Source organism: Halichoerus grypus, chromosome 1 (genome assembly GCF_964656455.1).
Source record: "Halichoerus grypus chromosome 1, mHalGry1.hap1.1, whole genome shotgun sequence".
NCBI lineage: Eukaryota > Metazoa > Chordata > Mammalia > Carnivora > Phocidae > Halichoerus > Halichoerus grypus.
The window spans coordinates 136,095,600-136,119,056 of NC_135712.1; the positions used below are offsets into that span (position 1 = coordinate 136,095,600).

The 23,457-nt window shown below is 37.0% G+C and overlaps 1 protein-coding gene across 4 annotated transcripts in view; it reads left to right on the plus strand.

The window, feature by feature from the left end:
• Positions 1-23,457, plus strand: part of UBE2E2 (ubiquitin conjugating enzyme E2 E2) — a 377,267-nt gene that overhangs the window by 320,986 nt on the left and 32,824 nt on the right. For all 4 annotated transcript variants that reach the window (XM_078072299.1, XM_078072308.1, XM_078072306.1 and 1 more), the window contains one exon: positions 5,038-5,185. In XM_078072299.1, coding sequence (XP_077928425.1) covers positions 5,038-5,185 — 148 coding nt within the window. The remainder of the gene's footprint in view (positions 1-5,037; positions 5,186-23,457) is intronic.

Here is a 23,457-nt window from a genome sequence, read left to right on the forward strand (position 1 = left end):
ATATGGGCGGAGGACCTGAATAAACAGTTTTCCCAAAGAAGACATACAGATGGCCAACAGACACGTGGAAAGATGTTCAACATCACTAATCATCAGCCAATGTGGAAAACAGTATGGAGGTTCCTCAAAAAATTAAAAATGGAAACACCATATGATTTAATAACCACTACTGGGTATTTACCCAAAGAAAATGAAAACACTAATTCGAAAAGACATAAGCAACCCAAGAGCCCTTCAATAGATGAATGGATAAAGAAGATGTAGTATGTATATATACAGTAGAATATTAACCATAAAAAAAGGATGAGATCTTGCCATTTGCCACAATGTGGATGGACCTAGAGGGTATTATGTTTAGTGAAGTAAGTTAAAGAAAGACAAATACCATATGATTTCACTTATGTGTGGAATCTAAAAAAATCTATACAAATGAATAAACAAACAAAAAGCAGAATCAGACCTTTAGAGAACAAACTGATGGTAACAGAGGGAAAGGGGTTGGGAATAGGCAAAATGGGTGGAGGGAAGTGGGAGATACAGACTCCACTTATGGAATGAATAAGTCACAGGAATTAAAGGTACAGCATAGAGAATATAGTCAATGATACTTTAATAGTGTTGTATGGTGACAGTTGTAATAGCATTGTATGGTGGCTACACTTGTGGTGAGCAGAGCATAACGTATAGAGATGTTGAATGTCTGTGTTGTGCACCTGAAAGAAATGTAACATTGTGTGTCAACCATACACAAATTAAAAATATATATAAGTACTATTTGTGGGAGCCTAGAACATTAAAATATAGGAATAATCGAACTACCGGTTTGATTCAGTATGGTTTATTTATTTTGTACCTGTTGGGACAAAAGTTAACAAACATCACCAAAGTAGATCCTTTAATCAGTATTATAAAACATTAAAGTGTAAAGCCTTCTCTGTCCAAAAAATCCACAAGATTCTTTGCAAACTCATGCTTTATTTTTCATCCAACTATACTTCACTTTTAATGAAGTATCTCCACTTAAAATAGTCAACAGTAAAAAAACAGTCTAATTAGAAAATGGGCAAAAGACATGAACATCCTTTTTTAAGAAAGAGGGTATCCAGATAGCAAATAAGCACATGAAAAAGTGTTCAACATCATTAGCAATTAGGAAAATGCAAATTAAAACCACAATGTGTTACCAACCACTACATCCAATCAGAATGGCTAAAATAAAGCATAGTAAACTAAATGCTGGCAAGGATGCAGAGAAACTGATCACTCTGCTGGTGGCAATGTAAAATAGTTCAGTTGCTCTGGAAAAAATTATGGCAATTTCTTATAAAACTAAATATAAGCTTATCATACAACCCAACAATTGCATTTTTGGGCATTTATCTCAGAAATGAAAACTAAAGTTCACACACACACACACACACACACACACACGTTCATGGCAGCTTTATTTGTGATAGCTAAAAACTGGAAACAGTCCATTTGCCCTTCAACAGTAAATGGTTCAACAAACTGGTACATCATACCATGGAATACTACCCAGCAATAAGAAGGAACAAACTTTTGATAATGCAACAACTTAGATGGATCTCAAGGGAATTGTGCAAGTAAAAAGAGCCAATTTCAAAAAATTACATTCTATATGATTCCATTTATATAACATTCTTGAAATGACAAAATCATAGAGATGAAGTGGAGAGTAGTGGTTGTCAAGAATCAAGGGAGGAAAGTGGGAAGGTGACTGCACCAGTTAAATGGTAGCACAGAGGATGTTTGTGAAGGAACTGTTCTGTATCTTGGCTGTAATTGTGATCATACAGATCTACATCTGATAAAATTGCATAGAAACAGGTGTACATGAGTGCATATAAAACTGGTGATAAGTGGAAAAGGTCAGCGGACTGTATCAGTATGAGTTTCCTGTGATACCATATTACAGTTCTGCAGGATGTTACCACTGGGGGAAAGTGGATGGAGGAACATATATGATCCATCGGTATTATTCTTACAACACAGTATGCATCTATAATTATCTCAAAATTAAAAGTAAAAAAAAAAAAACAGGCATTGAGGCTAAGTAGGAGAGTATGAGGCTTTGGGTCAACAAAGCTGTGTTCAAATTCTGGCTCCTCCACTTACCAACTGTGCAACCACATGCCAGTTCTTTAACCCCTCGGTGCCTTCATTCATTTTTTTTCTGCCATTTTATTGAGATATAATTGGCATAGAACACTGTATTTATTTTAGGTACGCAACATAATGATTTATGTATGTATTGCAAAATGATTACCACAATAAGTTTAGTTAACATCCATCACCTCACAGAGTTACAGTTTCTTTATTTTAAAAGTAGGTACAATAATACTACTTACCTCTGAGTTATTTTGAGGATTAACTAGCTCCGAATAGCCAATCAGTATCTGATAGGTTTTTAAAACATTGTATATAAAAGCCACTCATCATTTACATTGGGTCATAAAATATTTTGTCTTTTCATCTAGCACTTAAAGGAACAGGCACTCAGACTTCTCTGCAGAATTTTAATATTACTAGGTATTCTCCATTTCATTAAATTCTGCTCATGTATTTCTACTTTTATGGGATTAACTCTGTTCTTTTTCTTTACTTAAACACTCATTAAATGTCTTTCCTCCTTTCTACTTTATGTATTTGAAACTATAGATTTCTTTTTGACAACTGTTTTAGCCAAATCACAAAGTTTGGTATTGGCAATTGTCATTCAGTTGTAAATGTAGCTGATTTTTTTTTCTTTGATCCAAGAATTATTTGAAAAATGTGTTTTTCAGTTTCCCAAACACTTGATGGAGAATCTTTGTGGTCTTAATAATTCTTTGAAATATGTTAAGCTTCCTCTGTGGCATAGCATGTGATCAGTTTTTTATAAACATTTCTTATGTGCTTGGAAAAGAATATATATTCTTTGTTGAGTGTGGAATTTCATCTTCGTTCAATCCCTTCATTTTGTTAATTTGGTTGTTCCTATTTTCAGTATCCTTATTACGTTTTGGTCTGCATGACTTCAGTTACTGCAGCAAAATGTCCCTCTGATTGTAGATGTGTCATTTTCTCCTTATAATTCTGCTAAGTTTCACTTTTTATATTTTTGGCTGTCTTGTTAAGTACAACAGATTCAGAATTGTTGTATTTTTCTGATGAATTGTTCATTTTATCATAATGCAGCAATCATCTTTATTCATTTTGCCTTAAACATATATATATATTGATCTGATAGTAATATAGCCATTTAAGCTCCTTTTCAATTGGTACTTGCATAGTATATATGCCCGGGATTTAGAATTCAGGGGAAACATTTTTCTCCTCACTTCAGAGCCTAGGCTTTCTCTAGCAAGTGTCTTCGCTGTCTCTCCCAGAAGGCATTATCTTTTCAAGTCCCTCCATTTACTAAAAGACTAGCTGCTCAAGTGTCCTAATCTATGTAAGGGCTCTCAATTCCAGCCTCTTGCCACATGTAGACCTAAGGTTTCACCTTTCTCCATGAGGGCATCAAAACCCAAGCTTCCATTTTATCCAGACTGGCTACTATCCTTCCCCCCCCCCTCTTCCGTAGGTCCCCCCCGGTAGCTACACTGTCAGCTCACGTACTTACTGTAATTTGGGGTTTTCAATTCTGCCCTCTGGGGATTCTCTGTGCAAATTCAGCTATGCTTTTTTTTTTTAATGTTATATTTTCTTCATCATTGCTAGGTGTTTGGAATGTCTTTGTGTAGAAGGAATGTTGAAGTTATCTGTAAGGTCTGGCATGTTCCTAAAAGGGCACTTTTTTTTGTTTTTTAGATTTTATTTATTTACTTGAGAGAGAGAGAATGAGCATGAGCATGAGTGGGGGGAGGGGCAGAGGAAGAAGCAGACTCCCCGCTGACCTGCTGAGTAGGGAGCCAGACATGGGCTCAATCCCAGGACCCTGAGATCATGACCTGAGTTGAAGACAGACACTTAACCGACTGAGCCACCCAGGTGCCCTAGAAGGGCAGTTCTTATTAGGAGTATTAATCTAGCCTGAGAATGGTACTGTGTTGTTCACTAATTGTAGAAGACGAGATCTGTCCTTTCTGAGTCTTGATTTTACAAATTCAGTAAATCTGATGTTTGAGTGGATGCTGGATGCCCTGGAGAGGTGGCAACAAAATCTGCCATGTATTTTTTGGCTCATCGCCATTTTAAACTTAGGGAACCAGAAGACTGTTCTTTAACACACCAAGATTTTTTTTATATTTCAACTTAAATTTTGAGAATACTTATAAACATGATATTAATAAATAGCGTTAAGATCTTATTATTGCTTGCCTCAGACTTTTATAAAACAGAGTTTTACCAGAGTTATAAAACTGATTGAGACTTAACTTTTGAATTGAAGTTCTTTAAAAATGTTATAAACATGTTTCAAAATTATACCTAAACAAAGTGCAGTGGTGATCTAGCTATCATAGGACAGAGATAGGTTATGCTAATATTATATTCAAGATACAGAATTTAAGGAGGAAAAGGTTCATAAACTGTAACTAATATTTTTATAAACTATGTATATTATTTACATACATGCCTAATTTATGTTTTTAAACCATGACAAATAATATTTATGTCCTTTTTATAGTATTCCCATGCTGTTTTCAACTTTAAAATATACAAAATCCTTAAAACAAATGGACTCCAACAAGTTTCCTTTGAAATTTTTAATTTTGAAACTTTTTCTTTGAAATGTTTTTGGAAGTCACAGTTTTTCTCTTACAAACATTCCTACAGTTGCACTAAGAGCAAATTCAGTCCCCAGAACATTAGTTAAGTAATCGGACTCTTCATCAAAAGCAAAAGGACATGATTTCATTATTGGGGTTTAGTTCTTTGTGTCCAGAATAACAAATTCTAAAATAATGATTTTGTTTATTGATTCTTTTCATGTGCCTGAGGAAAATTTAAGTATATGGTTCAACCAGCGACCCTTGGATTATTTTGTCTAATAAAAAGTATGTCTGTTCATAACAACTTTACATTTTCTTCTAGGTTACCTTCCGAACAAGAATCTATCACTGTAATATTAACAGCCAGGGCGTCATCTGTCTGGACATCCTAAAGGACAACTGGAGTCCAGCCCTAACCATTTCTAAAGTTCTCCTCTCCATCTGCTCACTTCTTACAGATTGCAACCCTGGTAAGAGACTTTAAGTCCAATACTGAATTCAAGTCTATTCAAGACTTAAATGTCAGACCTTAGTGAATTGTTTACTGCCACCACCACTACTACTGCTACTATAACTATTATTATTATTGATTTTAAATTTCCATGGTGTGTAACTGCTTTCTTTTTAAGTGGGTCTTCTCATTAGTCTTTTTAAGACCTATTATTTGCCAAGAAGGAAAAAGCATAGTGTGGTAAAAAGTAATGAAAAATCATTTAGGATTGGGAAATGCATTTAAAGAATGCATTACATTCTGCTGCCAAATAATAATAAAAATTCAAATTGAATGGCTTAATCTTTAATTAGATGCCTACCAGAAGATGTTAATTTGAGAAATGTAGGCTATTAAAATCTGATAACAACCAGGCAGCACCGTGCAGACGTGACCTTGTTGGCATTTTAATAACCATGCGTCCTTTCAAGCTAATAGAACAGGAAAGCTGAATGGTCCTCAACTAGGAAATACAACTTCCCAGGAAAACTAAAGAGAGTTTATGGCCACGCCTTTGTGGCTTTTGCTGGTGTGCTTAGTGCTGAAAGTTCTTACTTTCTGTGTTGTCCTAGATGTATGGTTATGTGTCTTTGACCAGCTTCTTTTAACCAGAAGACCAGCTGCCAATTTTTTACATATTTCGGTTTATTTTGGAAACTACAAAAATCCAAAGGTCACTACAGAGTTTTCATTGATGTTTTCAATGAGAAACTCTTCGAGTATTTAATTAGTAGTGTTAATACTTCGTGAGGTTCTATCTTCCACGTTCAGGAATAAACTCTGTTCACGGGGGGTAAGTGAAGTTTTAGACAAGAGAGAAATGACAAAGGGGAATCAGGGTCTCTTTTAGGCTCCTGGCTTGTTTATAAAATATAAATTATAATTATAAATTATCCGTTCAAATTCTGTGTGTTATTTTTCAATAGTAGAAACTTTTTAAAATAAGGATATATAAAAATACTTCAACCAAAAGGAAAATTAAATGTAATTGTGCAAGATCATTATGTTTTTTAAATTATTTCTTACTTTTACCCCAGATAGTGAAGTTCAGTAATGCTGCACTAATTTAAAACTGAATGACAAATACTGTGTTCTGTCTCATTCCTATTTCAATCCCATTTGTCTATATGACTGTGTAAAACTTCATTTAGAGGTAATGTCATCAAAAGACATTTTTTGTGTGATATGAGGCCTAAACCAGGTAGTCCTCCTGGAAATGGTGGACATGGAACTGCATCTGCCTCCCCACTCCCAAAAGAATACTTCTGGGCTTTGCTGAAATTTAGAGGGGAGTGGTATTTTCAGAGAAAATTTTATTTTGAGAAGTAAGTCACTTATTCAAGAAACTTTTGACATGAGGTCATCATGCTTTACACCTTAAACTTAGTGGTGTTTTATGTCAAATATATCTCAATAAAACTAGGGGGAGAAAAGAAAGAAACTTTTGAGACCGTAGTATTTATGAGGCACTTCTGAGCACTAGATGAATATCCTCACTTCTTACACATGGAAGAAGGTATAACTTCACACTTAGAGAAAAAGCTCCATGCTGAGAGGCATTCCTTATCCCAGTGGTAGCCAGGCCTGCTTGGTCTCCCAATCAGCTGAAATGGGCCTATCTCTCTGAATCAGCTCATATGTGGGAAACTGTTCTCTATACAGGTAATCCCCGCTTAATACATTCATCCCACCAAAGCCTTCTCTCAGCAATCAAAAAGATTTCTATTCAGTAAATTAGAGTTTTCTTTTGCTGTGTCTCAGAAAATTACAGATACATTCTGCAAAACAATAAAAATAAAATCACCATGGCTAAAGCAAAATCAAATAAATAAATAGATTTTTAAAATAATGCTGTTGATAGTAAGAATAAGCCTAAAGGATAAAGAAAAAGTAAAGAATAAGCCTAAAGATAAAACCTTAAGTTTTACCAATTAGTTATAGCCCATCTGATAAAAAAATAGAATATTGTTTGTAAAATACATGCCAACGGACTAAATGTTTTAAACACATATAAGAACGTTTCCTAATTGGCACATCATCTATATGTGTGTTCACACTTTTAGAGTCTTGAAAAGACTTGTTTATGTTAAACAAGTTAAAATGTCCATTCTTTTCAATGGATTTACTTCACACTCTTTTCTGGGTCACTTCCGATCTGCAGATTTTCCCCCCCGGATTTAAGTTAAACTTCAATCTAACCTTATCTTCAATGATCACACATATAAGTTGGATAGAATACAAATAAATAAGATTTTCCTATACTGAATCTGTAGAGCTATTTTAACGTGAGAGTGCTATTAGTTCCGAAGTAGGCTTTGCATAAGGATATAAATTTAACCAATTTTAAAAGGGTTTTCTCACTCTTCTCCCCACATAAACTGATTTTTTAATCAATTTTCATACTTTTCTCATAATTTACATTTGTCTCTTTTAAGAATTTTTGGTCTATTCATAGATGTTAAATGTTTGAGGGTGAGGCTGCACATCCTTACTGCTTGGTGTTTATAGTCAGCAGTTACAGATTTTAGTATCAGCTCCACTGTTAGTTGTGTGACTTGTACTGGTCACTTAACTTTCCTCAGACTCAGTTTCTTATACAAAACAGAGATAACCATCAGCCCTACCTAAATCATGGCATTCCTGTGAGGCACACGTGCAAGCCCTTTGTAAACAGTCATGGACTGCTGTTGATGTCATTTCCCAGAGTTTTTAGGACTCCAAATAGCCATACATTCAATGGCTGATAAATCCCTACTCAGTTGAATTTAATTGAGAGAAGAGAGTATTGAATAATCTCTAAACACCACCACCTCAGCACTGACACTCTTGGATTTAAACTCTGGAAAAAGCCTAACCTTCAATTAGTAGTCCCTATTGCATTATTTCCTAGGAAGGATTATCTCTCGGGTGGCAAAATGTCCAACAGTTACCAGCCAGTGGACGGGTGCACTGGTGATAGTCATTCTGTTCCCAGTGCAGCGGCCTAGGTAGGTCTAACTGCTGCCTTTATAGGCCTGTTCACACTTCACAGTGATGTTGATTGAGCCTGCCAGGGCACTCCTGTTTGTCAGACATCACCTGGCTACCAGTTTGGCTGTGTCACACCGCTGAGGAACAGAGTGGCAGCAGAAAGGAGTAGAGGATGATAAGCTCAGAAGGCCAGGACCAACCTTCCAGGCTCTGGGAATTTAGTCCTCCTTGGTGAACATGATTTAATCCGTGAATTGCTGAAGTTTAAAAGTACTAATCAGATTTCCATTTTTCATGGAATGCTCTTATTTGTCAATACTCTCTTTCCAAGCATATACAAAATTTAAGCTCTGTCCTATTTGATTTTATCTTTTGAAGCTTGTTTTTGCTCTTTTGTGGTTAATTTTTTTTTTTAAGATTTTATTTATTTGACAGAGAGAGACACAGCGAGAGAGGGAACACAAGCAGGGGGAGTGGGAGAGGGAGAAGCAGGCTCCCTGCTGAGCAGGGAGCCCGATGCGGGGCTCGATCCCAGGACCCTGGGACCGTGACCTGAGCCGAAGGCAGATGTTTAACGACTGAGCCACCCAGGCGCCCCTGTGGTTACTTTTTTAAACTCTCAGATATTTATCACATTCTTTGTATGAAGTCTCTTTATTATTTAAAATATGCTTATCTTCCGGTCTTCAGACCTAAAAATAATGGGTATTTTGCCTCATACAAAATGAACTATCCTGAGAACACTTGACAATTATGAGATAAAACAAGCAGGTCAACAGTTTCCCTATTTCAGATGCTTTATTTACAGAGTAATTTTCAGAAATACTTCTAATCTTTTTTTCTCTTCTTTTTCTGAAAAGTATATAAATCTGGATGTCATCGGGCATTCTTTTATTTATCTCAGTTCTACTTTTCTACTCCACTGCTGTTGCTATCTGAAGTGTTAGAAGCTTCTTTTATTCTGAATGTAATTCTGATACTGTATCATTAAAAAATTATGCCCCAAATGTATGACTTTTATGAGATAATTGGAAATTTGAAAACTGAGCACTTGATACTAAGGAATTACTGCCAGAAATTTTTAGGCATAATAAAACAGAAATTTGATTATGAATTTTTTTACATGTCCTTACCTTTTAGAAAAATGAACTATTTGCAAATAGAGTTCTTTGATATCTAGAATTTGCTTCAAAATAATCCAGAAAGATCAGAAGTAGATAGCGATGTGGAAGATATGAGATTGACCATTGTAAGTGTTGAATGATGAGTGATGGGTACATTGTGGGGGGGGTTCATTATACTAGTCTACCTTTGAATATGTTTGAAATTTTCCATAATAAGGATTTCTTTTTAACTGCCAAAGATGAGCAGCAGTGTAATCTGTAAAAGGTGTGTAATTTGACTCTTTTGTTCTGTGAGGGAAGCATTTGGGCTCTGACCTTTGCCCTGTGTATTTCATTTCCCTGTCATCTGCCTTTAAACTAAAAGCTGCCTCATGGTTCAGCCTGGGCCATCAGGGTCCTACTTTCATACAACCATGAAGTCTTTGTTGGCCACTCTTCAAATAGGCAGAACTGTACAGACCAGGTCAAATGAAAATGCTCTGAACATACCCACAAACATCAACACTCAAGATGGATGAGCTCTTCCCCCTACCCCCCAGCACCTTCCAAATGAAAATCAAGTATTGGTTACTCCCAGTCTTAGATTTATGCATATCTTTATTAGAACAACAAATAGAACTAAGAATGGCAGCTAATTAACCCTCAGCCTTACACAATGATTAAGCCGAGGGTGAGCACAGCTGCAGCTTCATTGGTAAGAGTTTTATTCTTCTCAAATGGACTGAGCAAATGGAAAGAGGAATTTGCTCCCAATGGCTCTTTTATAGTGTTCTGGAAAAGGTCAGAGAATGGCCTCTTCCTCATTCTCCAACGTCCCAGCCCTTTGTTTCATATCACTTATTGCCTGTTTTTTAACCAACTGATACAATCCTTATCCATAAATTGTCTCAGATACCTAACTTTGATTGTTATTAATTGTTTGTCTTTGACCTGGTTATGATTGTATAATAAATTGTGTTACTAAACATGAAAATTTTATAATTGATAGTGACTACTAGGTGATGGGGACCATAAAGTAGAATTAATTATTTCAACACAGGCATATTTGTGTAGATTATTTACACTAAACTTGTGAGCTGTTAGACTGATGAAAGGTACATAAATGGACTTTGAAGAGGATTCTACTGCCTGCTTCTTCTACACATCCTATTCTACTACACTTGAGAACTGGCAAAGAACAATTTCTTTAACTGAAATTCAGATAAAGCTGTAAAAACGATAAGCCTACCTGTTTTCAAAGCTGGCTATCTTAGCAGGAATGCAAAAAAAATTTTTTCTAAAAAAGACATTTAATATGGGTGCATAGACATAAGGTTTCTCCTAATGCCTATGACTTTTTTTTAAAGTGAGAAAATTATGAAGTAGAAATATATGGTACAACATAAAGCTAACTTCAAGCTGTTCTCTTTGTGAAGAATTGGCTCTCTTCTAAAATGTCACATTGATAAATTCCAGAAGTCATTCTAATCAGTACTTCCAAATATGGATGTGGATAGGCTATAATTCATAGTCTTTTAACTTCTCTGACACCTTATGTAAAGAAAAGCTATATTTATGTGGAGGTAGTCAATCTACCCGGTATTTTAAAAACCAGGAGAATAAGTAAAGTCCAAAAAAATGTAAAGGACTTTGGGTTCTAACTCAGTATTATCTGGAGAATCCTGGCACACTGCCCCCTCTGGCACCACATGTTCCCATAGGCTCATTCAGATCTCCTTGGAATATGTCATCTATGGTGTGGAGGCCCTAGAAGAACTCAAGATTCATTAAAAGGATGAATAAAATCAGGGAATACACATCATTAAGGAGAAGAACATTTCTCTTTTGTGAATTAAAGAAGTTTCACAGAAGTGATTCTGTACCATCATACATTTGGTTTGAAAAAAACAAAGTATCAGAGCGCCTGGGTGGCCCAGTCAGTTGAGCATCCAACTCTGGATTTCGGCTGGGGTCATGATCTCACGGTCATGGGATTAAGCCCACATTGGGCTCCAGGCTCAGTGCGGAGTCTGCTTAACCCTCTCCCTCCCCCTCTGCTCCTCCCCCTGTTTGCTAATGGGTCTCTCCCCCCTCCCCCACGTCTAAAATAAATAAATAAATGATACCTTTTTTTTTTTAAGATTTTAATTCTGGTTACCTATATATTTATAAATGTGTTTCCCTACCTTGTCATTCTGTAGAAAGGAACTCTTTAGTTGTCTTACAAGGGATACTAGTATATAATAATGTAAACTAAAAGATCCAGTTTTATGGTACTTTACCAAAGTATCATGATTTTCTAGAAAACACAGAATGAGAAAAGAAAGCTAAAATTATCTAACTATGGGTTTAGGTTTTGGATTGCCAGGTAGTGAAACAAGTAAAAAGTTGAGTCAGAGTTGCCAGGAAGGGATTGGTGGCTTCCGGATGTAGGGGAGAGATGACTCCATGACAAAGCAGGTGTCCTAATCAACCTTGATATTTCTTTTGTAGGCAAGTCTTTATTTAACATAACAATCAGTTTGATATCTTTCCTGAACATCCAATTTGTCTAGGTTAAAAAGAATATTAGCTATTTATTATTTTTTTGATATATCATTGTCCAAAAATGCTGACCTACAAAAACTTTGTTACTTTCTTAGTTAAATATATCTCCTTGGTAGCTTGATTCTTTTAAAAATGGTAAAAACTATACCTTATTTGCTGTTATATGGGTTGCATTCAAAATGTGCCTGTTAGGGGCGCCTGGGCGGCTCAGTCGTTAAGCATCTGCCGTCAGCTCAGGTCATGATCCCGGGGTCCTGGGATGGAGCCCCACATCGGTCTCCCTGCTCAGCGGGGAGCCTGCTTCTCCCTCTGCCTCTGCTGCTCCCCCTCCTTTTGAGTGTGCACGCTCTCTCTCTCACACACACACACATGCTTTCTCTCTCAAATAAATAAAATCTTAAAAGGGGGGGAGGGGCATTGGAGAAATTGCTCCCTTTTGGTAAAGAAGAAAATACAACTTTGTGTTTATCATGCTTATGTTTATTTTTCTCGTTTCCTTACCTCTGACCCAGGAAATAGCTCTGAACCAGGTAATAGCTATGCTACCAGCATTCTTAAAGCAGGAAGATGAATCCCTAGGGTGGCGATACAATATCTTTTCTGGGTTTGTTTTGTTTTGTTTTGCTTTTTATCACTATAGAGTTGTCCACTCATCCTTTGTAGGATTCTGATTGGTGTGTCCTATAACAGCACTAAAATCTCACCAATTCAGTATAATTAGGATGTCAACCAGGTTAGTAATTTTTTAATGAGTTGTAGGAAATTTTAAGTAAGTGAAGACCTAATATGTTTAAGCACATGTAGGAAATACTACTAAAATGTTTACACTAGATGGCTTTAGACTCTGCTTTACCAAAGACAGAGAGGAAGTGGGCTTTTCACATTCATAAAATAGAGAAAATGGTTATAATGAACCCTAATATATTCCTCAGTCAGCTTCAAAACTTACCTTTATTTAAGGTTTGGGTATTTTTATAGGTTATCAAGGACTTTTTTCAGACAGACTGAATATTCTTAGATAATATTGCTTCATACTACTAACTTTCATGGTAACCCTTTTTAAAAGAGATAATACAGTAAACTTCAGAATAGGTTGCTGCATTAGAATTACTATTAATATTTGTTACTGAACGGTGCAGAATGTGTTGCTGTGGAAAGTAGGCTACTGGTAGTCTTGGTTTTCTTTTTAAGGAGAAATGAAAATAAATTATTTAAACAACGCATTTAAATAATATATATTTGAAATCATAACAATGCACTATAGTGTTTTAATATGGAAATTTGAGAGTTCTAAAGCAACATAATAAAAATCGTCTAATTGTCCAGGGATTTACTTGTGTGGAGAAAACACCTGGATGATTGAATAACATGTTGCCTTTTTAATTTGGGTATTTGAGATCATATTGTGTCTTGGGAGAAATATTATAATTATGGAAATATGAAGAATTAATGTAACCCTACCAGTGTCTGAGTCTGAGACCCTTAATTACCAAGCAGTTATCTTTACATTTCCTTACTTTCTAAAAGCCTTCCATTCAGTATCTGGCCTGGGCAGGGTGCTTCCAGTAACAACAGTCACAATAATTCTTATTTTAAAAAGAAGATGCTTTTGACATGTCAGACTAATTATCCCTACACAACAGCAATAACTTCTTTCTTTTTTCCTACTCCTTATATTTGTCCTGTAAGAGATCCTGGAGTTTAATACTCCTTATAGGTGTTGAACTTTTGGTCATGTCGTATTGGTGAGGAATTTGCATAATAAGCAGCACTGGAGTTCCTTTAAACTACAGGCATATTTCTTTGCACGACAGGTTGTGTTCCTGGAAAAAACATAAATCAAAATGCCTTAGATATATTTGAAGAACTTCCTGCTTAAGTATCCTGTGGAGAAACCTATTGCCAAATAAAGCACTTATAAGCTTGAATATTGAATGCCCCAATTTATCTTTTCTTGAAAATATAAGGATATTTTCCCCCTAATTCAGAACTGCCTTTCCTCTGAGAGCATTTCCCCAAATAAGTCATATTTTTTTGTGATACTCAAGTGCTGAGGGCAGCCTACAAAAACCTATATAGCTGGGCGCCTGGGTGGCTTAGTTGGTTAAGCAACTGCCTTCGGCTCAGGTCATGATCCTGGAGTCCCGGGATCGAGTCCCGCATCGGGCTCCCTGCTCAGCGGGGAGTCTGCTTCTCCCTCTGACCCTCCCCTCCCCTCATGCTCTCTCTATCTCATTCTCTCTCTCAAATAAATAAATAAAATCTTTAAAAAGAAAAAAAAACCTATATAGCTGAGTGCCTATAGGCAGGTATAGGTAGTACCTTATGGGGCAACTGCTCACATCAGTGAGGTGCACAACCTTTTATTCAGAGCATCGTGGCCACACTTGTACTCCAGTGACTGACTTTCTGTCTAGACTGTCTCCCATGATGAAAACATGTTCATATACAGTCTAATTCAAATAAGGGAAGTTAGGACAAATGGAGACCTAGAGGAGATGCCTTTATGGTTTATCTAGCTTTGAGTTAGATTTTTATAAGAAAGGCTCTCCAAAAGATCACTCAGCTACAGTGCATGAATAATAAATAATCCTGTTTCACGGGGGGAAAGGCACATAAAAGTGCCAGCCACCCTGGTCTTCTCTAGGAGGATTCATCTATCTGAGAAATGTATACATTTTTATCTAGGCAAGGGTCTGATAGGGCTGGTATATTTTAATATTAGCCTTATTCAGAATGGTTCCATTCCTGCAGAAAATGGATCCTTTCAGTGGATTCACATTCAGAGTATTGTGGATAGCTTCAAGTTGGGATTTATCACATCTGAGTTAAAAATAGTCTGTGTCCAACTTGGTGAAAGTTTATAAGTGACAGGTTACTGTTTGGGGGAGGTTTTCATTTGCTTGTTTGTTTAATTCTCTGGAAAGGTGATTTAAAGTTGCAGTTATCATACTAGACAAAGAAGCCATTGATTTATATATGGGAGTTGCATTTGGGGAACTTTGGCTATGTTGCATATTCATAGTTTTCATGGTGGAGCAAGGATATCTTAAAGGTGAAAAAAGGGTCTAGATGTACTACTCCTTGATAATGTCTCAGTATTGAGTTTTCTTTTTTTCAAAATGGAAATAACTCCAGTTTTTCTCATAAAAATAATACGTGCTTATTAAATTTCTCTTAAATCAACTGTCCTTTAAAGATTAAGTATTTAATTTTCATTTGAGACTCTTTGCTCTGCAAACTCAAATTTGATGGGACTCATCAGAGTGTATTTGTCAGTTAAGTTTGTCTCATTATAATCTTGGTGTAAATTTAGACACACTGACCTCAATGTTTAGCCCTGGCTTTGACCCGCTTCTCCTTAGCATTTCCCTATGCATATTTATGGCCCCTTAATTAATATAAATCTAGACATGGGGATTAGCCATTGCTACAGGTTTTCTGTTAAAAACTCTATTGCTGTCCCTGCAACAATAACCTCTAATTTATTGGTTTGGAAGTTGATCTCATTATAAAGCTGCTGTATATATTAATTTATGATGAAAATTCTCTTCAATTTACCTTTTTAGAAAATGTCATTTTGGGGTTTTCCTTTTTAGAAATCACCAATGATCTCTTTTTTGTTTAGAGAAACACTAATAAGGAAATGGATGGACTAGATCAGTACTTACCAATTTCTACATTCTCCCAAAACTGCCCTCTTCCTCCACTAAAATCAATTAATGATTGTCTTTCTTGGTTTAAAATACAGCAAATTGTATTAGAGATGTTTTTCTCCCGTGAAGTATCTTCAAGTCTTTGGCATCTGATGCTATTTAGGGGACTGGATAAAGCTGTTGAAGCTACCTGTTTCTTCTGTTGTTGTCAATGGAAGGCTCTGAAAGCACGAATAAGAAATTGAAAAGTGAAGCCGACCCTCAATATAAATAGGAACCATTCTTTCCTCACATGGGAATGTGTATTTCACTCAAAATTGTTTTCCCAAAGAGTGATTCAAAGACTATCTTTCTTTCCTTTACTTGAGGAATTTCTGAAGAGCCAAAAACATTTAGTCTAGATTTTAATTAACTTTTTCTTTATTATTTCTTAAATGGAAATGATTAAAAGATAAAAATTACAATGGTGAAAAAGGACCAAAAGATTACTTTTTCTCATTCTAGAATAAAAAGAGGGTTGTTTTTTTTTTTAATGATAGGGATAGAATTATGCAAAAACTGTATATTTTAGGTCAAGGTCTTTCCTATTCCCCTAAATGACCTATCCCAATGTTTTGGTGTTGTTTTTTTTTCCTTTCATTTTTTACAGAAGCTTAGGACCACTAGTAAGTTTGTCACCTTTTAAAATTCGTCCTCTTTCCTTCTATAGTATTTTTTTTTACCATAGCACTCCCTATTTGGGTTTATTTACAGCTTCTGTCAGGAGAGACATAACTGTGTCAGGCTCCGCTAAGCGGTTCAGTTCCAACAAGGAGACTTATTTTTCCTGTGTCTGTTGTCCAGCTATTCTGTAGTCTCTTGCTCTCCATACAAACAGAAAGGTTTCAGGTGTTATTCCCAGGTAGGCATTTACCACATGTGTCTTATCTATCACTTAAAATATGTAGAAGTGATGAGATTATTAAGTAGCTGAGTATGGTTCATGTAATTCTCTTAGATCCTCACTTTCCACTTTCGAAACTCTAAATGCTATTTCTTTGATGGTTAATTTATTTTGCAATTTAGACTTCTGTCCTCATTTACTCTATGTCTATAATGTGGTGGTTTGTTAATATAATAGGTTTGTTATTGGTAAATTGAATTGTTCTAATAATATTATCTGGTTTATAAATGACATAGCATGGACTTTATGTAAATTTTTAAATTGAATACATTTTTAAAAATTTCTAATAGCATACTGTTTTCCAGAGTAGCTATACCAGCTTGCATTCCCACCAACAGTGTAAGAGGGTTCCCCTTTTTCCACATCCTCACCAACATTTGTTGTTTCCTGTCTTGTTAATTTTTGCCATTCTAACTGATGTAAGGTGGTATCTTGTTGTGGTTTTGATTTGTGTTTCCCTGATGGGAGATTTCTCAAGATGTTAAAAAACCAGCAATTGCACTACTAGGTATTTACCCCAAAGATACAGATGTAGTGAAAAGAAGGGGCACATGCACCCCAGTGTTCATAGCAGAAATGTCCACAATAGCCAAACTGTGGAAGGAGCCGAGATGCCCTTCAACAGATGAATGGATAAAGAAGATGTGGTCCATATATACGATGGAATATTATTCAGCCATCAGAAAGGATGAATACCCACTATTTGCATCGACATGGATGGAACTGGGAGGGGATTGTGCTAAGTGAAGTAAGTCAAGCAGAGAAAGTCAGTTATCATATAGTTTCACTCATATGTGGAGCATAAGCAATAGCACGGAGGATCATAGGAGAAGGAAAGGAAAACTGAAGGGGGAGAAATCAGAGAGGGAGACAAACTATGAGAGACTATGGATCCTGGGAAACAAACTGAGGGTTTCAGAGGGGAGGAGGGTAGGGAGATGGGGTAACAGGGTGATGGGTACTATGGAATGCAAGTGTTGTGATGAGGACTGGTTGTTATATGCAACTAATGAATCATTGAATACTACATCAGAAACTAATGATGTACTATACAGTGGCTAACTAAACATAATAAAAAAAATTGCTAACAGCATAAAACACTGTACAGGATGCCGACTGCCCATTGTGCACTGAGAGGGATCCCTCAGCCTAGAGGCCGTGGTGCCCTGATCTCCTATCTGTCTTAGTACAATTCGCCAGGTGGCTGTCACATTCCCTCTTCAGGTGACCTTTCAGGGAGTACCACCTTCTAAGACCACTGACACCACCCATGTAGCACTGAGGAGATCCCTCTGTGATCACACTGACTTTTAAAGAATCTTTATGTAGAGAGGAATTGCTTTTTTTTATTTTATGTTATGTTAATCACCATACATTACATCATTAGTTTTTGATGTAGTGTTCCATGATTCATTGTTTGCATATAACACCCAGTGCTCCATTCAGTATGTGCCCTCTTTAACACCCATCACCAGGCTAACCCATCCCCCCACCCCTCCCCTCTAGAACCCTCAGTTTATTTCTCAGAGTCCATAGTCTCTCATGGTTCGTCTCCCCCTCCGATCCCCCCCCCTTTATTTTTCCCTTCCTACTATCTTTTTTTTTTTAAACATAGAATTTATTATTTGTTTCAGAGGTACAGGTCTGTGATTCATCAGTCTTACACAATTCACAGCGCTCACCATAGCACATACCCTCCCCAATGTTTATCACTCAGTCACCCCATCCCTCCCACCCCCCACCACTCCAGCAACCCTCAGTTTGTTTCCTGAGATTAAGAATTTCTCATATCGGGCGCCTGAGTGGCTCAGTTGTTAAGCGTCTGCCTTCGGCTCAGGTCATGATCCCAGGGTCCTGGGATTGAGTCCCGCATCGGGCTCCCTGCTCAGCAGGAAGCCTGCTTCTCCCTCTCCCACTCCCCCTGCTTGTGTTCCTGCTCTCGCTGTCTCTCTCTCTGTCAAATAAATAAATAAAATCTTTAAAAAAAAAAAAAAAAAAAAAGAATTTCTCATATCAGTGAGATCATATGATACATGTCTTTGTCTGATTGACTTACTTCGCTTAGCATAATACCCTCTAGTTCTATCCACGTCAGTGCAAATGGCAAGATTTCAGGGTTTTTTGATGGCTGCATAATATTCCATTGTATATATATACCACATCTTCTTTATCCGTTCATCTATTGATGGACATCTTGGCTCTTTCCATAGTTTGGCTATTGTGGACATTGCTGCTCTAAACATTGGCGTGACGTACCCCTTTGGATCACTACATTTGTATCTTTGGGGTAAATACGCAGTAGTGCAGTTGCTGGGTCGTATGGTAGCTCCATTATCAACTTTTTGAGGAACCTCCATACTGGTTTCCAGAGTGGCTGCACCAGCTTGCATTCCCACCAACAGTGTAGGAGGGTTCCCGTTTCTCTGCAGCCCTGCCAACATCTGTCATTTCCTGACTTGTTAATTTTAGCCATTCTGACTGGTGTGAGGTGGTATCTCACTGAGGTTTTGATTTGGATTTCCCTGATGCCGAGCGATGTTAAGCACTTTTTCATGTGTCTGTTGGCCATTTGGATGTCTTCTTTGGAAAAATGTCTGTTCATGTCTTCTGCCCATTTCTTGATTGGATCATTTGTTCTTTGGGTGTTGAGTTTGATAAGTTCTTTATAGATTTTGTATACTAGCCCTTTATTTGATATGTCATTTGCCAATATCTTCTCCCATTCTGTTGGTTGTCTTATGGTTTTGTTGACTATTTCCTTTGCTGTGCAAAAGCTTTTTATCTTGATGAAGTGCCAATAGTTCATTTTTGCCCTTGCTTCCCTTGCCTTTGGTGATGTTTCTAGGAAGAAGTTGCTGCGGCTGAGGTCGAAGAGGTTGCTGCCTGTGTTCTCCTCTAGGATTTTGATGGAGTCCTGTCTCACATTTAGGTCTTTCATCCATTTTGAGTCTATTTTTGTGTGTGGTGTAAGGAAATGGTCCAGTTTCATTCTTCTGCATGTGGCTGTCCGATCTTCCCAACACCATTTGTTGAAGAGACTGTCTTTTTTCCAGTGGACATTCTTTCCTGCTTTGTCGAAGATTAGTTGACCATAGAGTTGAGGGTCCATTTCTGGGCTCTCTATTCTGTTCCATTGATCTATGTGTCTGTTTTTGTGCCAGTACCATACTGTCTTGATGATGACAGCTTTGTAATAAAGCTTGAAGTCCAGAATTGTGATGCCACCAGCTTTGTTTTTCTTTTTCAACATTCCTCTGGCTATTCGGGGTCTTTTCTGGTTCCATACACATTTTAGGATTATTTGCTCCATTTCTTTGAAAAAAGTGGATGGTATTTTGAGAGGGACTGCATTAAATGTGTAGATTGCTCTAGGTAGCATTGACATCTTCACAGTATTTGTTCTTCCAGTCCACGAGCATGAAACGTTTTTCCATTTCTTTGTGTCTTCCTCAATTTCTTTCATGAGTATTTTATAGTTTTCTGAGTACAGATTCTTTGCCTCTTTGGTTAGATTTATTCCTAGGTGTCTTATGGTTTTGGGTGCAATTGTAAATGGGATCGACTCTTTAATTTCTCTTTCTTCTGTCTTGTTGTTGGTGTATAGGAATGCCACTGATTTCTGTGCATTGATTTTATATCCTGCCACTTTACTGAATTCCTGTATGAGTTCTAGCAGTTTTGGGGTGGAGTCTTTTGGGTTTTCCACATAAAGTATCATATCATCTGCAAAGAGTGAGTTTGACTTCTTCTTTGCCGATTCAGATGCCTTTTATTTCTTTTTGTTGTCTGATTGCTGTGGCTAGGGCTTCTAGTACTATGTTGAATAGCAGTGGTGATAGTGGACTTCCCTGCCGTGTTCCTGACCTTAGGGGGGAAGCTCTCAGTTTTTCCCCATTGAGAATGATATTCGCTGTGGGTTTTTCATAGATGGCTTTTATGATATTGAGGTATGTACCCTCTATCCCTACACTCTGAAGAGTTTTAATCAAGAAAGGATGCTATACTTTGTCAAATGCTTTTTCTGAGCATCTACTCAGAGGATCTACTGAGAGGATCATATGGTTCTTGTTCTTTCTTTTATTAATGTATTGTATCACATTGATTGATATGTGGATGTTGAATCAACCTTGCAGCCCAGGAATAAATCCCACTTGGTCGTGGTGAATAATCCTTTTAATGTACTCTTATATCCTGTTGGCTAGTATTTTGGTGAGAATTTTTGCATCCATGTTCATCAAGGATATTGGTCTGTAATTCTCCTTTTTGATGGGGTCTTTGGGTTTGGGATCAAGGTAATGGTGGCCTCATAAAACGAGTTTGGAAGTTTTCCTTCCATTTCTATTTTTTGGAACAGTTTCAGAAGAATAGGTATTAATTCTTCTTGAAATGTTTGGTAGAATTCCCCTGGGAAGCCATCTGGCCCTGGGCTTTTGTTTGTTGGGAGATTTTTGATGACTGCTTCAATTTCCTTAGTGGTTATAGGTCTGTTCAGGTTTTCTATTTCTTCCTGGTTCAGTTTTTATAGTTTATACATCTCTAGGAATGCAACCATTTCGTCCAGATTGTCTAATTTGCTGGCATATAGTTGCTCATAATATGTTCTTATAATTGTTTGTATTTCTTTGGTGTTGGTTGTGATCTCTCCTCTTTCATTCATGATTTTATTTATTTGGGTCATTTTTCTTTTTGATAAGTCTGGCCAGGGGTTTATCAATCTTATTAATTCTTTCAAAGAACCAGCTCCTAGTTCCGTTGCTCTGTTCTAGTGTTCTTTTGGTTTCTATTTCATTGATTTCTGCTCTGATCTTTATTATTTCTCTTCTCCTGCTGGGTTTAGGTTTTATTTGCTGTTCTTTCTCCAGCTCCTTTAGGTGTAGGGTTAGGTTGTGTATTTGAGACCTTTCTTGTTTCTTGAGAAACGCTTGTAATGCTATATACTTTCCTCTTAGGACCGCCTTTGCTGTATCGCAAAGATTTTGAACAGTTGTGTTTTCATTTTCATTTGCTTCCGTGTATTTTTTAAATTCTTCTTTAATTTCCTGGTTGACCCATTCATTCTTTAGTAGGATGCTCTTTAGCCTCCATGTATTTGAGTTCTTTCCGACTTTCCTCTTGTGACTGAGCTCTAGTTTCAAAGCACTGTGGTCCGAAAATATGCAGGGGATGATCCCAGTCTTTTGGTACCAGTTGAGACCTGATTTGTGACCTAGGATGTGATCTATTCTGGAGAATGTTCCATGGGCACTGGAGAAGAATGTGTATTCTGTTGCTTTGGGATGGAATGTTCTGAATATATCTGTGAAGTCCATTTGGTCCAGTGTGTCATTTAAAGTCTTTATTTCCTTGTTGATCTTTTGCTTAGATGATCTGTCCATTTCATTGAGGGAGGTGTTAAAGTCCCCTACTATTATTGTATTGTTGTCAATGTGTTTATTTGCTTTTGTTATTAATTGGCTTATATAATTGGCTGCTCCCATGTTAGGGGCATAGATATTTACAATTGTTAGATCTTCTTGTCGGATAGACCCTTTAAGTATGACATAGTGTCCTTCCTCATCTCTTATTATAGTCTTTGGTTTAAAATCTAATTTGTCTGATATAAGGATTGCCACCCCAGCTTTCTTTTGATGTCCATTAGCATGCTAAATGGTTTTCCACCCCCTCACTTTCAATCTGGAGGTGTCTTTGCATCTAAAATGAGTCTCTTGCAGGCAACATATCGATGGGTCTTGCTTTTTATTCAATCCTGATACCCTGTGTCTTTTGATTGGGACATTTAGCCCATTTACATTCAGGGTAACTATTGAAAGATATGAATTTAGTGCCATTGTATTGCCTGCACAGAGGAATTGTTAATGAAACTGCTCTGTATTTTGTTAGTAGTTGTCTAATATCCTCGGGGACCAGGTGTAGAGACTGGAAGGAATAGTGATACTCTTAAGGTGAAGCATTAGATTTTTCCTTCTGACTGCAAATAGAAATAGCCAAAGCAGTGTGAACCACTGGACTTTTGCTTACATTCTCACATCAGCTTGTTCATTACTGCCTTTTCCAGACTGCCTCCTTCACAAATTCCAAGAGAAGAAGCAATTGAGAGAAAGAGAATGAACCACATCAGAGGTCATCTAAGAAGGAATGTAATTCCACATCATTTTTTGAAAGAGATAGAGACTAGACCTTCTTATATATAGCTGTTTCCCAGCCTTTGTGACCCTGCAGTGCTTTCTTACTCATCTTTGGCCTGTCCACATTAGCCCAGGGACTCTTTTGTGCTTTACTTCCTGTAGTGTGTAATATAAAAACAATTGATCTACTGTATGTGTTTTCAGAGTACATTCGTACAAACTCCAGCTTCACCCCAGGCTCTGATTTGACTCCTCCCTCAAGCCTGAAGTGTATCCTTATCCTCCGTAAGAGTCACTGAGCTGGAGCTAATGGCACAGTGAAATGGACCAGCACATATTTATTTCCTTAGGACAGAGCTTTGTGGTGTATCTATCCTTGGTTAGTCTTTCTCCTTTCTTCCTTTTCCTATTAGCCAGTCTCCTCTTTTTCTGTATTTTCAGCCTCTTTGTTTTTCTGCTGTTGCTTCTCTTTTTCTTTTCTTTTTTTAATCCTAATTGGTCACCTCCTGCTCTCCCTCTTCTTTTAAGCTTTCTTTCACCCAGAAAAATGTTTTCAAAAAAAGAAAAAAAAGAAGGATATCCAGACTATTTTTTTATTTGTTTTTATTTTAAGAGAGCTTTATTTAGTATTCTCTCTGTAACCATATGACTTAGCTTGTAGTGTCTGTTGGCCTAGTATAACCTTGGAATATTCCGTTTCATTTCACGTGCCAAGCAATGGCTTCTGTCCATCTGGTGTGCCAGGGCAGGAATGGCCATCACCTCTCAAAAGCGTATGGTGTCAACTCTGAAAATGTGGCTGAACCCTGTGAGTAATGTTGGAGTTGTTGCCATTCTTAGCCAGTACATACCTTCCTAATGCCATGGCTTCTTCCTCCAGTTAAACAGTTGCTTTTCTATTTATTTTT